The sequence below is a fragment of the Pavona decussata genome, unplaced genomic scaffold (genome assembly GCF_977016875.1).
Source record: "Pavona decussata unplaced genomic scaffold, jaPavDecu1.1 SCAFFOLD_135, whole genome shotgun sequence".
Classification (NCBI taxonomy): Eukaryota; Metazoa; Cnidaria; class Anthozoa; order Scleractinia; family Agariciidae; genus Pavona; species Pavona decussata.
This window is the reverse complement of record NW_028145548.1, coordinates 512,030-534,278: the sequence shown is the minus strand read 5'-3', so window position 1 is coordinate 534,278 and position 22,249 is coordinate 512,030. Positions and strand designations below refer to the sequence as shown.

General features: G+C 38.3%; 2 protein-coding genes and 1 long non-coding RNA gene across 6 annotated transcripts in view; 1 reads left to right on the top strand and 2 right to left on the bottom strand.

The window, feature by feature from the left end:
- Positions 1-349: 349 nt before the first annotated feature.
- Positions 350-22,249, top strand: part of LOC146467501 (uncharacterized) — a 26,407-nt gene continuing 4,507 nt past the window's right edge. Inside the window, exons 1-3 of one of the 3 annotated variants that reach the window (XR_014867724.1) lie at positions 350-402; positions 817-958; positions 12,763-12,861. This is a non-coding gene — a long non-coding RNA (uncharacterized LOC146467501). Of the gene's footprint in view, positions 403-813; positions 959-12,762; positions 12,862-21,130; positions 21,272-21,847; positions 21,943-22,249 lie in introns of those variants that run through there. The other 2 variants (XR_014867723.1, XR_014867725.1) reach the window with 2 other exon arrangements.
- Positions 3,810-17,279, bottom strand: LOC146467502 (sodium/calcium exchanger 1-like). The gene is made up of 4 exons (XM_085125836.1): positions 15,217-17,279; positions 11,193-11,374; positions 9,728-10,144; positions 3,810-7,542 (listed from the first exon to the last, which is right to left on the bottom strand). The coding sequence occupies exons 1-4, from the start codon at positions 16,995-16,997 to the stop codon at positions 7,163-7,165; spliced, it is 2,760 nt and encodes a 919-aa protein (XP_084981962.1). The 5' UTR covers positions 16,998-17,279; the 3' UTR covers positions 3,810-7,162.
- LOC146467499 (golgin subfamily A member 5-like) overlaps positions 20,761-22,249 on the bottom strand; it is a 17,482-nt gene continuing 15,993 nt past the window's right edge. For both annotated transcript variants that reach the window (XM_085125838.1, XM_085125837.1), the window contains exons 16-17: positions 21,988-22,051; positions 20,761-21,313 (exon numbers count right to left, since the gene is read on the bottom strand). In XM_085125838.1, the coding sequence (XP_084981964.1) occupies positions 21,221-21,313; positions 21,988-22,051 (157 nt within the window). In that variant the 3' untranslated portion in view covers positions 20,761-21,220. The remainder of the gene's footprint in view (positions 21,314-21,987; positions 22,052-22,249) is intronic.

Below are 22,249 nucleotides of genomic sequence, written 5' to 3'. Positions count from 1 at the left end.
TAGGAGACAAAAACCGAGCTAATGAAGTAACTTTAATATTATTATGGCTTAAGTAGTGCGACTTAACTTCCACGACTGTAACACTGAACCAACTTCTACGTAAAAGGCCACTTTTGTAGGCGTCTTCATGCGCGCATGCATACATGTTGTCGCTCGTTTGGTTTATTTGGGGGCTGGGTTTGTTTGGCTCGCGCGCTCGATAGGCGATGGATCAAACGAGCCGGCTCATTGAAAAGAACTTGTATTAAATGGTTGCTTTGCTTTGCTATGATCATGTGTTTGACTATTTTTTTTTCTCATGAACAGTAACCTACATTTTACACTGATCGCAGAACGAAAAAAAGGGAGCAATTTCAGAATACTAGGTCCACTGCACTTATAACAGCAAATGTCTTCAAAGAGGTTACCTATTTTTAGTTTTTTTTTAGGCAGACCTAGAACAAACCCCATTTCCTTAAGGCGAAATGACTTTCTTCTTATCCGCTGAACCCTACCCAAAGTTGTAATATGTAACAGTTGTGTCATAAGTTTATGTCAAAACGTTTGCAGTAATTACTATACACCCAAACTTCAAACAATATTCTATTTTCTTAACCTAACCTTTTAACCCCTTATATATCTTGTCCTCATACTTTTCTTGTAAAAGTACTGGGGAGAAGTTATTAAAATATCAAGAAAATTCAACTTGGGTGACCATATCCTTAATTCTCATGACCTCAGTGGTTGCATACAAGGAGAAAATTGATGCTGATCACTGTTAGGGCTTAAAGGGTTAATTCAGGGTTCTTTCCTTTTCTATTTTTGTTTTAGATATAGCTGTGACCTTATGACTGACATTGCACTGCAAGCAAAGACACAGGCGAGCTATTTTGACCTGCTGCATTGCTTGATGCTGCTGCATCAAGAGACCTCGAGATAAAGGATGGATTGTATTGGGAACGTCAACATTGTATTCATGGTAAGCTCTAAACAGTAGGCTCTTTCTCCTTCCAGCCCAACCTTCTCCCAGAGGGGCACCCGCACCAGGTGGCTCTCGCCACCGTGAAATATTATGCAACTACATTTTTTCCAAGTTTTCTTGCTACTTGAGCAAAAAAATTAAATGGAGCAAGTTTGTCTTGAGCAGTCCATCCTGCTGAGGGGTTACAGGCATCTTAGTGTTTACGCTCAAATATTTTAAATTTTTGGGGTACACTTGTGTGTTCTTATCATTTGACTATCCAAGAAGTAGGAACCACTACAAGTCTATCGCTTCTTCCTGTACCTAAATGGTTAGAGCATCTGCCATTGTGCATAATGTTGAGACTAGAGTTTCTTGAATTAGATGGTAAACATTTGTTGCATTGGGAATGCTTGCAACAATTGCCACTACTAAACAAACTGGCTGTAGATTTGTCTATGAAATAATCTGTGTCAAATGCATTACACACAAAACAGAAAAAAATTAATGTACCCTACCAATTCAGTGTTTGGCTGGAATAACACCTATTCTAAAGCTATGCATAGGTGTGTGTGAACACTCACATTACCTATATATGCAGCATAGCCAATTTTTAACTCTTGTACATTGTTTAGAAAATGAACATAAACAAACATACCATTGGTAAGCAGTCTTTCTGTTGGAAAGAGTAACTACTTGTAATTGAAGAACTTGGTGGAACGGGGGGGCGGGGGGCGGGGGTTACAAAGTGGCACTTTTGTTGATGAAATCACCAAAACACTCCAAATGTGTGCAATTTTTGTGTTTGTTGTTGATTTCGATGGCATTGCTAAACCAGGGCTTGAGACTAACGGTAGCCAACTAGCCAGAGACTGGAAAAAATTCAGTTTCGGCTGAAGTAACCTTCCGTGGGGGGAATATGGATATTTTCTGGAAGTGCACATTATAATCTGGAAGCCCCTCACATCTCAGATGCTAAAATCCTTTTGATATTACCCACCTCAGTCACCCACCCCCATAGAAGCCCATGGACTGTTAGCTTTAATTAGTATTTCAAGTTGTTTGTATTGTCAAACTGAACTTATTTTGAAATGTAAAATTCCCTCCAATAATAAACATCCACCCCCTCTGACAAAAAACAATCCTGGAGTGAAAAAGCTCTGTTAAGTCTCTTGAATGAATATACAGGGGGGGGGGGGGGGGGGACAGGGGGCGGAAGCCCGGGAGAATAGGGGGCGGGAGGGGTATGGGAGACGGGAGAGGAAAGGGCGGGAGGCGGGAGTTCTAAGAGGACGGGAAGTGGGAGAGCAATACAAAACAGTGAATTTCTTTACTTATTAATGCGTTATAATACCTCTGAGGCTTTACACATATATCCGAGGGCACACAAAATTCGTGCTCAGGCGATAAACAGGGTTACTTCCGGTGAAATTGTAGACCCTTTCATGGTGTTACGTCATAGCTCATGAAATGTCAAGCGTGTCTTGTGAACACACGTGTGAGTGCGGCGCAAGTTGTTAGAAGTCCCAAAAGAAGTGAGCATTAGGCGAGCAAGTACGCATCTTGTAAATTTAGTATCAGAGATATAAAAAAAATTCAAGTTCGTCAAAGACCATTTTAGTACTTCTTAGTATTTTTCAGTGCAGTAGAGAGAAATCTGGGGCATGGACGACCTTCTTGGGAGTTAGCTCCCAATGACCGTCAATCGGGCTTACTAAAGATTTTGCTGCATGGTGTATCAAAATTTGTGAACGGAATGCTGTTTCAATGAGCACATGGAGAGTGCGGAGTGGTTCGTTTCACGACCCCGTTTTTCGTTTTGGACAAGGCAAAATCGATTCCTATTACAATAGGCAGCCAAACAGCTTGGGAAGCAATCAGGAACGACTTTATAGAAAAGAGGAGTAGGATTAGGACTGAGTAGGACTGAGATCAGTGCGGCCTCCTCGGCACATTGATGAAGACTTCTTTTTGATGAACAGTTTGTCCGGCCTAATTTCGGACACTTTTTGCATTTAATGCAGTAATTCTTTCCTCAGAGCAGTACCAACGAGCTTAGAAATTAGTGTATCAAGTAAACGTGATGGATCCGCAATTAGGCGCCGGGAATTAGCAGGCGTACCGAACTCTAACTGGGGCTTTTGGCTGCCAGCTTGCCATGTCCTACTTCCCTATTTGAATTACTTGATCTCAACAAATGAATAATTAAGAAATGCAACACTGCACGATGGACTAAGAATGTTGTCACTGAAAGAATGGTTAAACCGTCAAACAAGACGAACATGTTAGTCAAAAATTAAATACAAGTAGTGGTGATAAACATAAACTTGCGCATTTTAGCTTGACGTAGCATATGAAACGTCAAGTTACATAAAATGCGCAAGTTTATTATGTTTATCACCGCTGTTTGTATTTTATTTCTGATCAAGCTACGATGGCTCAAGAACAAAAGTCTTTATGTTAGTCAAAACTTCATTAACTCAGAGTACAAAACCTATCAATAATGTTAATGTTAATCAAAATATATATAGTAAAAAAAATGAATAATGAAAGGCCTATGAATGGTACATCCTGGTACAGCTTTATGACTAATACGGGTTTTGAAGCCTTCTAATTTACTCGGGGACGGGAGAAACGCGAAAAAGGGCGGGAGGCGGGAGGCAAAGGTACAGGAGGCGGGAGGTTCTGACCCCCCTGTCCCTTCCCCCCCCCCCCCTACAATATAGGCCTGGAAATCTATGGTAACCATAAATTAAATTTACAATGCCAAAGTGGAATATTGTAATCGGGTTGGATTTGCTTCAAACAGTGTTTTAGATCACATAGTTCTGTGATACAAAAAGCACCAGAAGCAGCAACAAGACTGAAGTACTTTCAACATTATATATTTTATTCTCAGTTCTTATAATAAGTTCTAGGAACATTCAACATTGAAAGTTTTCCAAAATTCATTTTCATGAAACTACTCCCTCTAAGCAAGATCTAATGCTGCCCTAAGGGGAAGCATTTATGTTTACAGTTTAACACCTTCCTGTATAATATCAGAACATACATGTTTATTTTAATTAAGTAGCTGGTAAATAGCATCAACTTTGCTACTATAAGAAAACCTTAAAACATCACCGTGACCTTAAAATATAGAGAGGGTTCAAATTTTTAGAAGTGACTTTTTTCTATAGTATGTGACTTAAATTAAAAGAAATAAATTATTTAAAAATCCCTACATTGCACATTAGGAATGCTTCTTGCACATTAGGAATGCTTCTCAGTAGCACAACCAGCTGATATTATTCATTCAACGAAACTTAGAATAATATTTAATATATACACCTACTAAAGCATGGGCTTTTTGAACTTATTCTTCCTTGACCTCTGGCTCAAAATTTAATCTGCATGAGCTGAAAATATGAATCACACCTTCAAATTTCAGCCATTTGTTACCCTACAAATAAGGCAAATTCAGCCTGAAAAAGCTTCTTCAAAGACTGTATAAGAAGCAAGATTCAAGGTTAAAAGTGTGTTGCATTGATCCAGTCATTGAAGTTTTCACCATTGGATGAAATTCGGTACTTCTGTTTGTCATTTCACCAAATTTTACACCTTGCTATCCCAACTGTAGCATTAGGCACAGGTCATAATAAATTTCAAAAGCTAACTGTTCAACCAACAAATAAAACATAAATTATGCGAATGCAAACATATATTTAGTATAAAATGTATCAAGTAGAATGCATAAATAATTTAATGCTTCTTCTGCATAACACTTCTTAAACTTTCTTTAACTGTGCCTATACTGTGTATAGGTGCCATTTTTCATTCACTCACAAAATGGCCGTAGTTTTCCAAGAGCATGTCCAGTTAATTATCGATTGGGGGCCAAACCATGTTAAGTTTATGGTGACTTTTCCAAGACGACATCAAAACTTGACAAGTGGAACCCAGTTATTTTGTTTACTGGATAGTTTCACCACAGCAGAGAGCTGTAACGTTTTACAGCATTGGGGCATTACTTTTTTCCATTCGTGCTTTTCAAAACTTATTACTATGGGAAAATTCTTTTAGGACTATAAAATAATATCAGTTGATCCCTTCAAGAGATGTATTTTCACATACTTTTCCCGTCATGACTGAGAGGTTGGCATGTGGTGGTTAATATGTGACAGTATTTTGGGGTACATTCTTTTGGGACTATTCCGTTATAGGAATACTCGGAATAGACAGTATTTGTGTTCTTTTGGGAGCTATTCCATTTCGGAATGAACAGAATATAATTCGGTTTATTCTTTTCCTGATAGCAGAATGAATAGAATGGAAGGAATAGAGTTTAATCGGAATAGACAAAATATGCATTCTTTTGAGAAATTTTTGGCCAGGAATCCTATGCAGCCACTCACGTGCGCAGACATGGTAGTTCTTAGGTCACCTCCATCATAGGTATTCCATTTCCAGAGTTTAGGAGTGTTCTTTTTGAAATTGAAATTCCAAGTATTCTGTTATTCCTAAACAGGAATAAGAATAGCTAGAATAGCCCCAAAAGAATGCACTCTTAGATGAAATCAAGTTTGCCTTACATGTCTTGGACAAATATTATTGTTCAATTGGGTTTCATTGTGTTTGCCTTCCTTGTTTGGGACTAGATATATTTTCAAGTGGATAATGTGGTGACTGGAACAGGAAAATCGCTAGGTATGTCATGTTATGTGTTATAAAGTATTATGGGATTTAGATAAAAACAAGGAACGCATGATTTGAGAAATCGAATGATTAAAAGACACATTTGTTGTGATTATCAGAGTTGTTGACGTTCTATAGTCTTTACGCAAAACCGCCATAGGTAACTTGTTAAATTCGTGTTGTGAACTATTGTTTTTGCTGAATGATGTTCTAGCATCTCACTTTGCACTAACGTATAAGTAATTATTAAAAGAATGTACCTATTGCATCTTATACAAGCATAAAAATTGTTTACTGATGACCATACTCTACATGGTTTGGATGTGAGACTAGACTGACAGCCTCTAAATACAGTTTTGCTTGCTTCGGAATCCAATTCACTGTTTGTATGTAATTTGCCAAATATTGTCTTTTAGCCACTTAAAGTGTCACTGACTTTGGCTTCAGCTTTTGGCAAAGGATTTCTATATATGAAATCTCTAATTTGGTACTAATCTTCTAAATCATGTCATTCACTATGTTATCCACACAGAAATAATAATGTTTCTGCTTAATATATTTGGGGCCCGCCCTAACTGTCACTATGTTCCATGTTAAATTTCTTTCAGTAATTTCTTTATCTGCTTTAGCAGATTGCCACATATAATTTCTGAAAATAGCGTAACAAAAAAGTGGTAATTTGGTGGTAAAATGCTGTCTTTCATGTTTTCAGTCAGCACATGTTTCCTTCATACATTGTGCATGACCATGAATCCATTAATTTTTTAATATTTTGAGTAACATCAGTAATACAAAGACTGCTAAGCATATGAGAATCTGAACATGTTTAAAACTTTATAGTTTTGCATGCTATATAAAAAGATGAAAAACTATCACAAGTCCAAACTGACACATATTTCTAAACAAGAACTTCTTTTCTTGAAGGAGGGTGGGTTTACAACCATTCAATACCTAAGACTTGTTTACTTCTTGGCCCAAAATGTGGATGGAAAAGTGATCAGTTTGTTGCTTCAAGGAACAGGGAGTATTGTTAGTCCTCCCCAGTTGAGACACTCTTACACTGCAGGCTACCCTCAGCAGTTGCTTTTCGGTTAGGTTTATGCCTTACAGTTTGCCAGTACCAATTATCTATACACCTAGATGGGGAGATGTGGAGTTACATTTCCTTTCCAAAGAAACAGCACCATGCCTTAACAGGGATCCATGTTGAACCACCTATCTTATATTAAGGTTAAAAGACCAAAGCCCCAACTATTAAACCACATACATTCCACAGCCTCAGACCAGTGGAACTGTTTAAGATAAAAACTTATTTTCTCTGCTCTCAGTCCACTCGAAATTTAAATATTTCTCAACCACAAGTTATGGATAACAGTACGATAGGCTTTCAAAATAATAGTTTTTTAAAAATAGAGCATTACAAATGGCTTTGTCTCAAAAACATTTGAACACTACATGTATCTCTATTTAACTGTAAAGATAAATTTCCTATCCACTTTGCAATTTTTCAGGACTTTGAAAAGTTTTGTTTTTCTCATGCAGAAAAAGCTAAAACCCTGGCCGGATGTGGCAATATGTTTGTAATGAAGATAGTACAATATATAAAATCCAAAGTGAGGTTAGAAAGAGGGATGTGGGAAGTTTGAAGGTCTTATTTCCTCCAAGCTCTCCACCAACCCTTTTGCCTCTACGGAACATCATTACTGCAATAGCAAGAAGAGCTGTACAACAGAAAACTACTACAGAAAAGCCAAGAGATCCTGCTTCGACTTTAAATGGTTTTCCCTGGGCTGCATTTGCTATTGCTGCTATAGACCAAGCAACTCCCAGACCAAGAAAGACATTCACAGAGTTGCTACCAGTGACATTACCAATGGAGGAATCTGCATATTCATCACCAACGGCCGCAACTTTACTTGCAAAAGTATCTGTTGAAATAACAATAACAATGAAAATAACAATCATGATGAGTTTTGAACTAAGGTACACAAATGGCAAGTAGCTGAACAGCTTGATTAAGAGCAGCAGGATTCTAAATCTCTTTTACTGCAGGTAGAAGGATTAACCAGGGCTGCTTAATGACTATAAATGTGTTAATTTTAGAAATAAACCACTGCTTATAAGTATATTAGTAAAAATGTTCATGAAATGTTTCTCGTTCTTTACCTGTTATTTCATTCATCCATTTTTCAGTCAAGGCAATCTCTAAAAACAGCTAATTTTCTTACTGCTGTTTTTTCCCTCTCCACATACATTTCTTGTGCAGGGTTTGATTGTTTTCAGTCAGTGGGCCCCCAACCATTTGAAAATGGTATACATCAACTGTTATGGCAATATTATTAACTGAATGCTTGCTGTTTCTGTTTTGTTTTCGCTTAGTAGGTTCCTATGAACGGGTTCTGTATTATAAGCTAAAGTGATGTGAATTTGTATAATTTATGGCAAAAATATATGCAGATAGACAGGTTTGCCCCCAAATTTTTGGAGATTGGAGGAGTCACACACCCCTATTCACCCTCTCTAGTAAAAACGTTGGTCTGGCTACATGCAAACCATGCACAGTGTTCTCACCAGGCCGCGCCATTACGGGATTCCCGCAGTTTCAAAACAAATGACGCGCAAGATGATATGAAAGGGCCATCAGGGCGCAAAGAAGAAAAACAAAATCTAAAAAAAATTCTTAACTAATGCAAAAAGAAAATCTAATGTCGTGGAAAACAAAATACGTATGGCTTAAGTACGACGAGGCTAAAGATGCGCTTTGTGCCAAGATTAATGGCAAGACAAATTCATTCATGGCTGAAATTCAAATTTCCGAACAAGCAGTGCTGTCAATAAGTTTTAAAGTAGACATCCCGACTGGGAAAGTAGGCGGCAGGCTACTTTTCGAGTGCCGAAGGCGCGAGCTTCCTAGGGGGGTCTGAAATTTAGATGCTTGGAAATGCTATTTTCAACGTTTTCCAGACTGTATTTGGGCCTTAAGAACAATCAAAATTAAGACTATATTAACTATATTCTATGTTTGTTACAAGCGTTCTTTTAATCAAAATCTCAATCACTTGGTTTTAGAAAAGAGTGAAATGATAAATTTTCAACTGCTTATTCAAAAAAATACATTCAATGTTTTAAGTTCATGTTGTCCTTTTGACTTTGCCCTTTGGCGACCTGGTGTACACTAATTGGTAACAATACTGAAGTAAAAGTAAGTTGCCATATCAGATTCATATAAATTATGCACTTTCTTCTGACATGCGAAAGCCTGGGACCTAGTCCTGTGAAAATGTCCCAGGCATTCCACGACCCTTCGATCACCTCGATCTGCGTCGACTTTTTAGACTTTTTTTACTTCCACCAAAAGCAGGCGAAAGGTTAACACGGTTAAAACTCCTGAAATGTGCCTTTACTTAGACCCAGATGTTTGAACCGGAGGTTTTACAATTATTTTTGCGGAATCTTTTCATTATTTTAAGCCGGTTTCTTGCTGGATCCTGTTCTCTGAAAATGTCGCAGGCGTTCCACGACCCCTTTGATCAATTTCCATCAAGTGTGACAAAGTGAAACACGTTAAAAACTCCTGAAATGCGCCTTTATTTCGACTCAGACGTTTGAGGCGGATGTCTCACAATTATTTTTGTTGAATCTTTTCCTTATTTTAAGTTTCTTACCAAAATTAACAGTAAAGTGAGACGAAAGTAGCCGGCCGAAGATTGGCCAGTAGCCGGCTGTTTTGGCCGGCTACTGGCCCTTATTGACAGCACTGAACAAGTCTGTTTGAAAGGCATGTTGTTCTTCATGTTTGGAGCTTGGACACTCACACAGCAAAATGTAACAGCTTAAATTGTTTTGTATTCATTTTATTCAAATATTGACATTCGACGGAAATTGTCCATTCGGATTCCATAACGACCCAGTCTATCTCTCAAATGACCCAATTTTTTTGCCCTTGGACCCCAAGATGCAAAATCCTGGTGAGAACACTGCATGCATGTTTGTTTTCTTCACACCTTGTACATGTGGAACTCACTGATGTCAGCAATAAAAAGTGCACAAAATGTACAGCTCAGTTAAGCATAAAATTAAGAATTTTAACAGTGTGTGGAAATCAGTCATTACCTGGGAGACTTGTTCCAAGAGCAACAAAGGTGATGGCAACCACACTGTCTGCTAAGCCAATAGTACAACCAAAGTGAGAAGCTATGTCTCCTATCACCATTGTTAGCACACCAATGAAGATGATAGATACCACAAAGCATGCCCAGCCACCCCAGATGTCAGTAGGGGGGACAACTGCAAACAACAGCTTCCAAAACACAGTCAGGTAGTGCATCATGTAGTCTCCATAAGTTGGAGTACTTTGTTCTTCACTGTCGTCATCACCACTGCCACTCACTGTCAGAGCATCAACAAACTGCTCTTTCCAAGAGGAGGTACCAACAACCAGTGCCAAATTGGCTTTGACAAGTAATTTGTCAACTGTGTTCTTGAATTCCCTACTTTCTATAATGGTCACCTCTATCTTGGAGACATCACCTGACAAATAAAGACAGAATTTTAATTTGACAGTTCCACATGCTCATGGTCTATGCCCATCTCATCTTCTGCTAGATGCTTGTTTTTCTTTTTAGAAAGACCTTTCTAGGTCATGGTATTCTATTGGTGAGAGGACAAGGGAGCTAATGTGTGGACTTTGCCATTTCTGGGAAGAGGTAAAGTTTATTACATTGAGACTTCAGCACTATCTGACCGCCAATTATGATGAAGGGCTGAGCTATTTATATGAATTTTTGTTTTTAAATTCGTGAGACATTACCAGCACTTTAAAACAATTCCTCGTACCATTGTGTTAAATAACAAACAACTTTGAGCATCTATGTCACTAAGATCGACCATGCTGATTTCGCTCATACATACGGGGCACATACAGGTAGAATCCACACTGGAGTAATTAATCATCAATCCTAAATTATCTTAAAAGATGCTACTTAAAATATTATTATCAACACCTAAACTGTTTAGCCTGGGGTATTTAATAAAACTGTTACACTTGTAATTTACAACCTAGGCTGTTGGTTTTACAAGCACACACACACAAAGAAACTCAATGAAACACTAACTCAAAAACAAATTCAATAATCATTGTCAAAGACTTCTAACAATGTTTCTTGGACTCATTTTCTGCATGAGCGTGTAATAACAAGGGACCAGATTATTATTTTCATTGAAGTGTAAAGGCTTTATAAAGTTGGCACTTGGTAAGTGCCAGGTGTCAAAAGGATTTCTGGAGGGTTGGGGCAGAGTTCTGTTCTGTGATTTGGACACACCTTGCAAATAAACCATACTCTTATTTTGGGTGTTGTGTTAGTCCAATGTATTAGGTATATGATTGAGTGATTTGGAAATACATTTGACGATAAAAAATTGTGATGAAACATTACTTAAAATCAATTTTAGCCATTGTTAATCTAAAAATGATTTTAAGTAATGTTTTATTGCAATTTTTTATTGTCAAATGTATTAAGTCTGTTGACATTTTTAAGTAATATAATTATTTGTTTTAGTAGATTATTATTGCCAGTACCTAGTCTAGGCTTTCCCAGCTCTTCCAGGCGTTCTTTCTCAGCATCGTAAACCTCATCAGTACCAGCTCCACTATCCTTATCTTCCTCCTTCTTGACCACTTTAGGTTCACCAAGAACCACATAAAAGGTCTCGTTCTTCTCATATTCTTCATCATCTATGACATTGATCTCAATGTTTTTCCTACAAAAAGACCACACACACACAAAAGGAAAGAAATCATAGCATTATTTTCTTTTGACACTGAAATAAAACCTTAATTGCCACACTGAGAAATGTCACTGTACATTTCCTTTACGCTGTTTGGAAAAAAAAAACTACGTAAAGAAGTTTATTAACATTTTCATTTTTAATTACTTATTTTAAATTTAAGTTTCCCCCTTGTGTTTACATTGTCTGATGCAGCTGTTACCAGTCACAGGCACCCCAATATAACTCATTTTTTCCCATCAAGTTTTTAGGGGATATTATCAAAGAAAATTCATTAAATTATACATGGGCATTAAATTATGCAATGCCCATCGCTCACAAGTGCAGATTATAATGACATTGCATGAAGTACAAATCACTTTTTATCTGAATGCTATCTTCCAATGTATGTTATTGGTAGATCCTCACAGTAACTCTTTTACTTCCAAGATTGCACAATTTTTCAAATGCACAAAAGTTGCAAATTTTGTTGTTCGTTTTCTTGAAATATGTAAAATAAACTCCACAGGAAAGTATTACTTAGGAATTTTCATGTGAACGATCAATGTTGACTCTTCGATCACAATAGGAAAAATGTATTTACATTCATGCAAAAATCATGATTCTTCAGATCCCAAAAACACACTTGCGAAGAAGGGGTAAAGTTGCGCAGTCTATTTCGATGAAAAATTATTTAATAACAAAATGCAACGATAATCAGTAGTCAATTCACACATTACAAAAACATTGTGGATCACAAGTAATTCACTACTTTAGTCACAAGTTTTGTATTAAGTGACTACTGCATTCATATGACATAAAAATGAGGCATTCTTGAATCACAAAGAAAATTAAGTCTAAATCACACATTACAGTAAAATTAAAGCCCTAATTATGCATCATGAGAAAAGTGTGGGTGATCCTCTTCAGTGAGAGCTGAAAAAAAAAAATGCAGTTATTCTATAGGTTTCTGTAATTTAACCTCTATTTCCCCCATCTCTTGGTAGAAACTAAAAATTTTATATCAGTTCTTCATCTGTCTTTGATTTCGTGAGATTCTCATATCCAATTAGCTTTTATAATTTTTGCACTTGCAAAACTGTCACAGTCAAATAAATTTCCTACCCCCTGCCTTTGTTTGACGTTTGTTTCAAAATAAAATAATACTGTTCCACACTGATTAAAATGGATAATGAAGGAAGAATATTCTGTTTTTACTAACAAGCTGTAAATTAGGACAATTTGATGTCGCGTGCCAACAGTTTTCTGTATACTTCCACATTTTAATGTGGTTTATAGACTGAACTATAAATATATTTCTATCTTTGAATCTGCAATAGCTGTCTTATCAACAATAATTAAATGCAAGTTACCCGTTCTAGGTGAAGTGCTCATACAGATGCTACCTTTGGTCATCCATATGTTTTGGCTAACCACAATGATAACAAGTGTACTTGGAGGCTACTACTGAAAACACCTTGGTGAGTCTGTCAACAATGATGTACCAAATTTTTCTTTGTTTCACCATTTGGAAAAGGATATTAGCACTTTTCCACTGGTTTGATAAATACTTTATAGCTATAAAAGTGTTTATGTTTAAAATGTTATACCTCTCTGTTTAATTATTCATGTAAACTGGCCTCCTTTGAGGTGTATATGTATTCATTTCTCTAAAAATGTCCACAACAAATGTCTGCTGTACATATAACTAATTTGCTAATTCAATAATTCATAAGAAAATAGCTTCCAACTAAATAATTCAAACAGTGAAGTAGATAACATACCTTCAGCTTTGAGCTGATAAGTAAAGCTGTTAACTCTAAGATATTATTGTAAAATAAAGAAACATGAAAAATTCTAGACTTAACAAAGATTGGGTTTTCATATGGTTAAGGTCTGGAAGTTATTATTAAAAAAAAAAATAGTTGGTGCCACTAATGTTTAAAAATTTTATCAAAAGAAAAGGGGCTGGGCTCCCAAAAATCTGTGGCTGGCTTCAACTAACTCCAAGAGTCAACCTTGGTTCTTGAAGTCTGTGAACAAAATCGTTAAGTTTTCAGTGGCTTCCACAGAGTGGCTCTTTCATCCACTATTTCCAGGTATATTGGAATTTTGGCTTTTGTGAACAGAGGAAAACCAGAGTACCCAGAGAAAAACCCTTGGAGCAGGAATGAGAACCAACAAAAAACTCAACCCACATATGGCTTCGACACCAGGAATCTCCCTGTTTGTCCTAAAAATTCAAATTACATAGGCCATGTGAGACGAAGAACTGTTAGAAGCATGTTTAAAGCTGTGTGTGCTGTAAATGATTGATAAGGGTTTATGTTTGTTTATAAAATTTGACTTAGAATCAAGATGAATTTCTTTATTCTCATCACCTATTCGCATGACACGATGCATAGAAATGGCTTAATAGCTTTAGCATGGTGGGCTTTGCATTATTTTGAGCATATGCAATGTGACATAAGATACATATATACAGCAAACTACAAGGGTGCGTTCAATTGAAAAGGAGACTACATTTGCTCTTTGAGATTAAAGATTTCCCACAGCGAAACAAGTGTTTTGATGAGATGACCAAGTCATTTTAATTGGCAATACAACAATTTATGGCTGCACATGTTTGCAGAAAAAAAAAGGAAGAAAAAGTTTTAGTAATTGGCTACATATTAGGACCCTGGCCTGGCCTTACAGCTGCCTGCATGTCAGCATGATAGACCTGCAGTCTTAAAGGAAAATTCTGTTCTTGATATTTTTGCATAGTAAGTAAATCCTGATTGTTTTATCCGGAAATATGCAACAACCTTGCCATGTTGGAACATCAAAACTTAGTGTCCAGAATTTCTAAGTGCTAAATTACCAACCATACTCTCCAGATATAGTTCCATAAATTGTTGCAGTATTGAGGCCCAACAACAACAAAGCCAAGTCAACCGTAGCGGCGTCAACTCGAAATTTAGTTTTAGTTTGACATGACCGCAGAACTTTGTTACACCTGGTGATGATTTAATTGTAAACTATTAGAAGGAAAAAATTGTTTTTCTTTTATGAACATTTGTCCCAACGGTAGATAGAATGGCTATTATATGCAAGTGAAGAACGATCGAGTAGTACTTGTGAATAACACTAGAAAGATCCATACAAGAGCGATAGGGACAACAAACTAACTGTACAAAATGAAACCTTACGTAAATCAAATCAATTATCAGCTCCTTGGAGACATTTTCAATTTTTTACAACCTTTGCAGAGCAGTGTTGCTGAGCTATTTGAACCAAAATTTAGGCATCGCTAAGACAAAGGGTAGAAGGAAAGGCTTCAGAATACGGAGTCGCATTCATTATCGCATCGTTTGCATAAATCAACACCACTGTCACAGATGCATGTAAACGAAGCAAAACGTATTGTCGGCACAAGTGAAATGTTTGGTGAATTTACACAACTGAGATGATCTGAAGAAACGATAAGTCTAAGAGGCAAATTAACGCAAAACATTGTTTTGGCTTGTAAACAAAAATGCCCGTATTGGCCTGTTTTTAAGTCAGACATAGATCATGTATAAATTGGTTCTCAGGAAACTCTCCAGTCAACTGGCTCGTATGTAAATTACAACAGTTGGATTTTTCGAAAGCAAAACATAAAAGACACATGCTTTGGAACAAAAAATGCGCTGTTATAAACAACTTTCCCCACCTCCCTCTAAATTATATTTTACATTAAATTGTATACGTAAAAGAATAACGATTACTGGTTTTTCTCGAAAGCGTTGCAATATTATATCTTGTAAATGTAAACTAAACCAAGATGGCTTACAGTAAGAATACGAAAGTCTTACCAGGTTTCGTCGTTCTCGAACTCCAATTCGCCGACAGCATCCTCGTAGTCCGTGCCACCGCCTTTAGCGGTTCCCTCCACGGTATGGTAAGGAATTCGGACGGTACCACGAGCCCCCGTGTGGCGAATCACCTTCAGTTTTATCGTTCCATCTGCTTCAGTGACCGAGGATTTCTCCTCCTCAAAAGTGAAGATGCCGGGATAGTCATCATCCAGGATTGTGATCGTGGCTACACCATCTTTGCCAACTTTTCCCGGTGGTCCTCGGTACTTGTTTCGTACCAGATCACCATCTTCGCCAGCTACACGAACATTGCCTAGGTGGACGTAGAAGTGTTCGTCTTCTTCAAAGATGTCATCGTCGATTATCACAACGGAGAACGTCTTGGTAGTTTCCCCTGGCCGAAAGCAGATGGTTCCCTCGGTTTTCTCGTAATCCTGACCCGCCTCAGCTGTGCCATCTTCCGTCCTGAAGTCCACAAAAACAGTGTTATTCGGATCACCACCGGTGCGTGAAATGTTCATAAACACACTGCCACAGTTTTCCTTGACAATGTAGTGGACAGGGTCAAAATAAATCCTGACGACCTGAGGGTCCTCGTACTCCACTTCGTGCATCTCGAGTCTTGCATCTGCCAGGGAGCTGCTGGCTTTTTCCAGCTTTTCATGTTTCATCTTCAATACATTTCCACTGCCCACCATCTTGCGAGTGGCTTCGATTCGATAAAACGCACGACTCTTTGGTTGCAGCTTGAGGTTTTCCTGCTCCAGCAGACGCTCGACGGCCTCTCGGTCGGCATCTGGGTGCTTCTGTCGTATTTCTTTCAGTGCTTGGATGGCCTTTTCACGTCTGTCTTCTGTCAGATCGTGAAGCAATTCGTCGTCGTCAAATTCTTGTCCAGCTTCGGTGTCGGAGGTGTAACGACCATCGGCGACGTTTCCGTCCACGAACCCATCTTTTACTTGAACTCCAATAATATCGAAATCGCCGGTCTGCATGACAGTCATGCCAGCTCGTTTTTGTTTTCTTTGCCTCCTTCGTAAGGCTCTGTAGAAGAGCAGTCTGCGATCTGCAATGTAGGCTGCGATCACCATGATTGGGAAGAAAGCGAGGGTAACGACGGCTTCCCATATCTTAACTTCATCCTTCGACGAGACTGCGAGAATGATATACAACCAAACGTAAGCCAAGACCGATGTGGACGCTGTGATAGCAAATACTCGGAGGTGTTTGATTCGGCGAACCTCGCCATCGGGAATAACATAAACACACACTGCAATAATAATCAGTAGGTTAAACGCTGCAGAACCGACGATTGTCGAAGGACCAAGATCACCAGCTTGAAACCCGTTCCCGCAGATTTCAATTGCTGAGAGTAAAATTTCGGGTGCTGATGAGCCAAGAGCCATAAGAGTTAAATTTGACACAGTTTCGTTCCATAGTTTGACGGTTACCACTCTCTCCTTTCCGGTTTGCTTGTCCGTAAATTTTATTTCTTTCTCCTTCGATGTTATTATTTCTATTGCGGACATAAAGCGATCGGAGATTATTGAAACACCCAAAAAGAAAAAGAGTAAGGCGAGAAGGTACACAAACGCTCGCCCGACAATCTCGCCAGTAGAAGGACTGCCTCCCCAAACAGGCAAAACAATCCCTGGTTTACAATCTGTTCTTAACCCCTTGCATTCTGAGTCGGCTCCGCAAACGGTCTGTTGTAGAAAAACACACCAAACTACCCAAATTGTGCCCGTTTGAAGCGCCAACCTTTCAACGTAGGACATTTTTAGTAGCTTTCTACATTTATGAACGCTAAAAGGGCGAAACTCGAGAAAATTCTCGACTTAAATCTTTTCGAACGTGCGCTGTCGACGACCAGTCGGCTCGGAAGCGGTAGAGCCCAATGAATTGTGCTTGGAGTTGTGTTTCAAACAGCGTTCTCTGGTGCGTAAAAAGCATAGAGATGTCTTTTCACATTCAAATTATGGTCCGCAACACGCCAGCTGCTTTCATTCTTACTGGTTGGCAGGAGAAAAGACGACCTACCAAGCAACTCACAGTGTTCGCCAATTGAAAACAAGTTGTATTTGGTATGTATATTTATGATTGCCTGCGCATGCGCTGACACGCAGATGTATGTTTTGATAATATTTTCAACGGGGCTCAGCAGAAATACACTTAGCGGCTTTTGAAACACTTGTAAAATATACGATTTGTTTTCAGTTTCAAATAAATAAATAGTTTCCATGTCAAAAAGAAACAAACCGCGCCAGGAAAGAAATTAAATACGGGTTAAATATTCACATTAGCATTCACAAATGTTAAGTAAATACATGAAGTGCTAAAAACACTTCAATGCTTCTGAGAACGTAGCGATCACGCCCAATTGTTTTCCAAGTTATACATTTTTGTACTTCAAAACCTAAGTCAAAATGCGTGCTTTCTATTTGAGACGACAAATGCGTGTTGTTTGATCTATCCTTTTAACAGATTCTACCGCGCAGAATGTAAGAAGGTTCTGGACTTTCTAATTTTCATAAAAGCAATTGTAAATTGGGCTGATACAATCAGAATAATCAGTCGTGCTGTCGCTCTGCCATTATCTAATAACTTCAGACAGCCACTGACTAAACACAGAACAATTTGTTTTCCGATTAGAACCATTTACACCCCGTTATCTGTCACACTTCATACGATGTTTACTTGGTTTTGGGGGTGCAGACTTGGGAAGCTCGGTACATTAAGACTGGAGGTTTTCTATGACAAGTCTAATGGTCAGTCATCTCTTATATTGCTGGGTTTTTTCTGAAGCAGAGTGATCACACCTTTACTTTTGTCCTTTGGGCACACCTGGCCTTTGGGTCATTCACGAGGTACTCACAAAAACAAAGCAATCACTGCACCTGACATTTTCCAAGAGGAAAATTACTCCCGATGGAATTGAATTCAATTATACTTCAAGACCACTGTGATATTTTTGTTATTCTTTTCGAACATCTCATTCTTTCTACCTGTCGCGTCGTTGCTGTTATGGTGATTAACGGCCATTTAGGCAGGCGCAACCGTAAAGCCGACCAACAGACACAAAAGCGGATAAGAACACTCGGATTAGAAGGATCAACAGGTCATAAAAACATCACGGATCAGATTAAAGATGTAGTAGTCCTGATTATATATTCTTGGATCATTTTCACTGATGATTTGCGTAAAAAGAAATCTGAACAGGACGCAAGACGTCGGAAGCAAATTGCCTTAAGTTCTGGTTTTCATTTGGCAATCATTTAATTGCAACACATCTTGTCAGTGTAGCTGTTCCACCAGCCTCTGTGCTAAAAGCAAACACTGCGTGACTATTGCCATAGGAAATCGGTAAATTGCTATATCTTTTGGCAAAGAAAGCTACGTTATCAGTTTAGCTGCACGGAAGCTTGCCAATACGCACACCTTCAAAATACTGCAAAGTATCAATGCACGCGAAATTCAAGTCTTTCAGCTGTATTAACCGTCGTATCATAATCTTTTGCCCACTAGCTTTCGTAATCTCTTCACAGCTAAGTCGGCAGGTTCTTCAGTACGAAACTCAAATTACCTTTTACTAAGATCACATTTTTGTCGAACGAATATAAAGCAGTTCAGCGTCCTTTGTCAAGGGCCTAAAATCTGAAAGTCATTGCCCGTTTCATTGATTAGTTCACCATCCATTTCTGTTTTTAAAAAGATGGAAGCTGATTTGATGTGTGTTTTTATTTCTCTTTGCTCACTCTATCCTGATTAAGCCACGTTTTAATTAACCAGTCCCAGGAAGTCTATTCATATAAACTTACAGCTTCATTAGGCTTCCTTGTCACATTTATTGATATGTAATTATCAGCGATTTCTGTTCAGCCTGTTTCATATGCTCTGTTTGTATGGGTGACGTCTAAATAAACTAAATAAATAAAATAAAAGAGAACATGCATGTTCCACTGCGTGACCTTGACAAACGGTTATAGTTGTGAGATCTTTTAGTTAACACAGCAAGGGAAACGTTTATTATCATTCTCTAAGAGGTGCTCACGAGAACACGCGATTGGAGATGTTTATAGTAATTAGAAAGTCACTTGTTTTAGGTGATTTTGACTCCTGCTGTTTTCTCAACGATGTCGTTCCGCGAATCTCGATCAATTAAGCTGGAGTTGTGTTCCCATGTTATTGTTACTACTTAAAGGATAAAGTTCGTTCCTTGCAATTTCATAGGATTGCGGAGCAAGTGGTAGTTGACTCCAAGTGATTTCGAACGCAGGCAAGCTTTCCTCAAGGAAACATCACATAGTTTACATAAACGTTGAAAGGTCACGGGACCATTCAACGTAAACTAGCTGGTGTCTGTCTTCATTTGAAAATAACCGGTGCACTAAGTAAAGGCGGCCGCAAAGCTGAAACAGTCTACAAGCAAAAGTGCCAAGTCACTGTGTGTTTTAAATCCAGTAGTTTCCTTAAAATGTTACCAAACGACTAAACAGTCTTGAACACACTCTTGGTCAGTGGGGGGAAAGAATCAATACATCAAGAGGTGCTCTTAACCTCTCATCACGACGTGAAACTCACGCAATCCATGCTTCCTCTCCATGGGATATTCAGTTACACTTTTGTGTCCATCAGCTTCTATGTTTGAGGTTGAAACAGCGAACAAATTCCAATTGAAAAGTGCGCACATTCGTGCTGTGAAAGCGCTGTTCCCGACACCAAACGGTTAAAGCATAGGATAACTGGTGTTAATGAGGTAAAGGACAAGCCGACCCCTCTGGACCTGTTTGCTAATTGTTTTTCAACAGCTGTTTTGTTCTCTCTCAAGTTAAGATCACTTTCAGTAGCTAGTCATCGGCCACTATTTAGCTCCGTTTATTCGTTTAGTAATCAACACTTCTTTATCACCTTAATTTAGTGCGACAGGTCATTCGAATAAACAAAACTCAGGTTCCGTCTACACTCGTAAAAATGTAAATTGCTAATATGGTGTTTATAGACCCCAGGATAGTTTACACACCTTTACTCTGCTCAACTAATCAAAAAGAAGTCCTAGTCAACCTTACACTTGAACGATTCCAAAGTCTGTTTTATACCGAATAAGCTGCAAAGTATTTTGGGTCAAAATAGCGTCTGCACTGTCCTGCGTCAATGTCCATTTTTGTTTGAACTCAAACTTTTTGTACCTAGAACTTCGAAAACGCAGTTTAAAGGGTTCGGGCAAAGTGTGACGGTAAACAGAGTTTGAAATTTTTAGTATTTTCGCAAAGTAAATCAGGCGAAAACGGACCAAAAACTGTACTCTCAAATTAAGTTACGTTAGCAGGTTCTCATACAGAAAGACAGTAAACTAACGGCATAAAAAGAAATTGACACTCTATTAGGAGATAGTTAAAGAAGTGTTACGAGGTTTTTGGTAGGTGCTCTGCCAAAGATTTAGGCGCCTTGCCAGATCCTTGTGTGCCATGGGCCCCCAGGTTCTAATCTGGCAACATCCGTAGATTAACTTGATTCTAAGTCATCAATGAAATGGAGCGAATGTACTTATTTCAATTTTATTACTGCTAAAGAAACGTCTTGTGATACACCATTTGTTTCAACCCTATTTTGGCAGTGTGCTAAGTCCCCCCTCAAAACGGCACAGTTGCCCCTAGTGTCCATTCTAGTAGCCCTTAAAAATATAAATAAGTCACTGTCTTTCGTCTCCAATGTGATTGATCGATCTCTAATATTATACACACCTAATAGTCTTGTGGATTTTTAATGTTTTTGTGATAGAAGTGATGCCAACCCTGACACAACAACTGACAAGAGTTTATCAATTGGGCCCCGTCTTCGAAATTAAACTCATACTGGCTGGTCGACTGGCACGGCAGGCTCTCTCTGTTGCAGTGAAGACTGTCGTGCATGTCTTGTCGATTTTTCATCGTTCACTTTTGATGATATCTACCAGTAGCAATAATATGGCGATAGTAATGTTTTGCACCAAGAGCTCGCAGGTCTAAGGTTGATGCGGTAGACGAGCTGAGCCGGTTGAATGAATCTCGGGTTGGTAAGTGAGGAGAACAACCAGTACCCATAAGTGAAGTAGTACCTGACAACAATAAATGAGCAAACTAAAATTCATCGACTAATTTTTATTTTTTGTACAAGAATAATGGCACAATATATTAAATCGAGATAAAAACCGTACGAAAGATAGCCTGAGCTCAAAAGCCAAGTTTCCCATGTGCTCTCTAAGGGTGCGTTCGAGTGACCCAATTCCGGAATAGGATGACAAAAAACCTGTCATAAGAGGTTGTTGGAGTTACCAGCAAAATACTGTCTTGTGCCCTCAATGTGCCTGCCCATTTCTTTTAAAGCTGTTTTTCTTGTCAAGCCCACGAAATGAGGCCTCCTTCAAAACAAGCCCAGCGCTTCTTTCATTTTTAAACCTTTACGTACCCTTCTCGAAGGTAACAAAAATAGAGAATTATGAACGATTTAAAAACGATTTTGTAATTTCTGAATTTCACTTTGTGGTTTGAACAAACAACCCAGAGAGTTTGCTTAAGAGTTTGTTCCTTCTTAAGGCTTTGTGACTCTTTCCGTTGATAAAAAGTAATTATTCAAAAAAAACTTTTTTCAGACCTACACAAAAAGGATAAAGCAGGACTGAGGGACAATACTGAGATTACTGCATGAATGGTGCGATTATCTGTTTTAGATTAACAGGGATACAAGGTGTATATAAGTAAATGCAAGAAGTACATAAGCTTAAGCCCTTACCATGTAAATGATAACGAAGAGCCTGGCGATTGGATATCTTCTCAGGAAAAGGCCAAGTCTTATACTAAGACAAACAAAGCAACTAAGTTAGGCAACATCAGAACCTCTAATCGGTTAGTGGGGTCTTTCGTTCACAGATATAAGCAAAGCAGCATGCATCAAACATTTTAAGACTATGTCGAAGCTAAAAGGCTCACACAAAAGATAAAGAGAAAACAACATGTGCCTTCCAAGATCAAATTTTCTATTATCTGAAAACTTC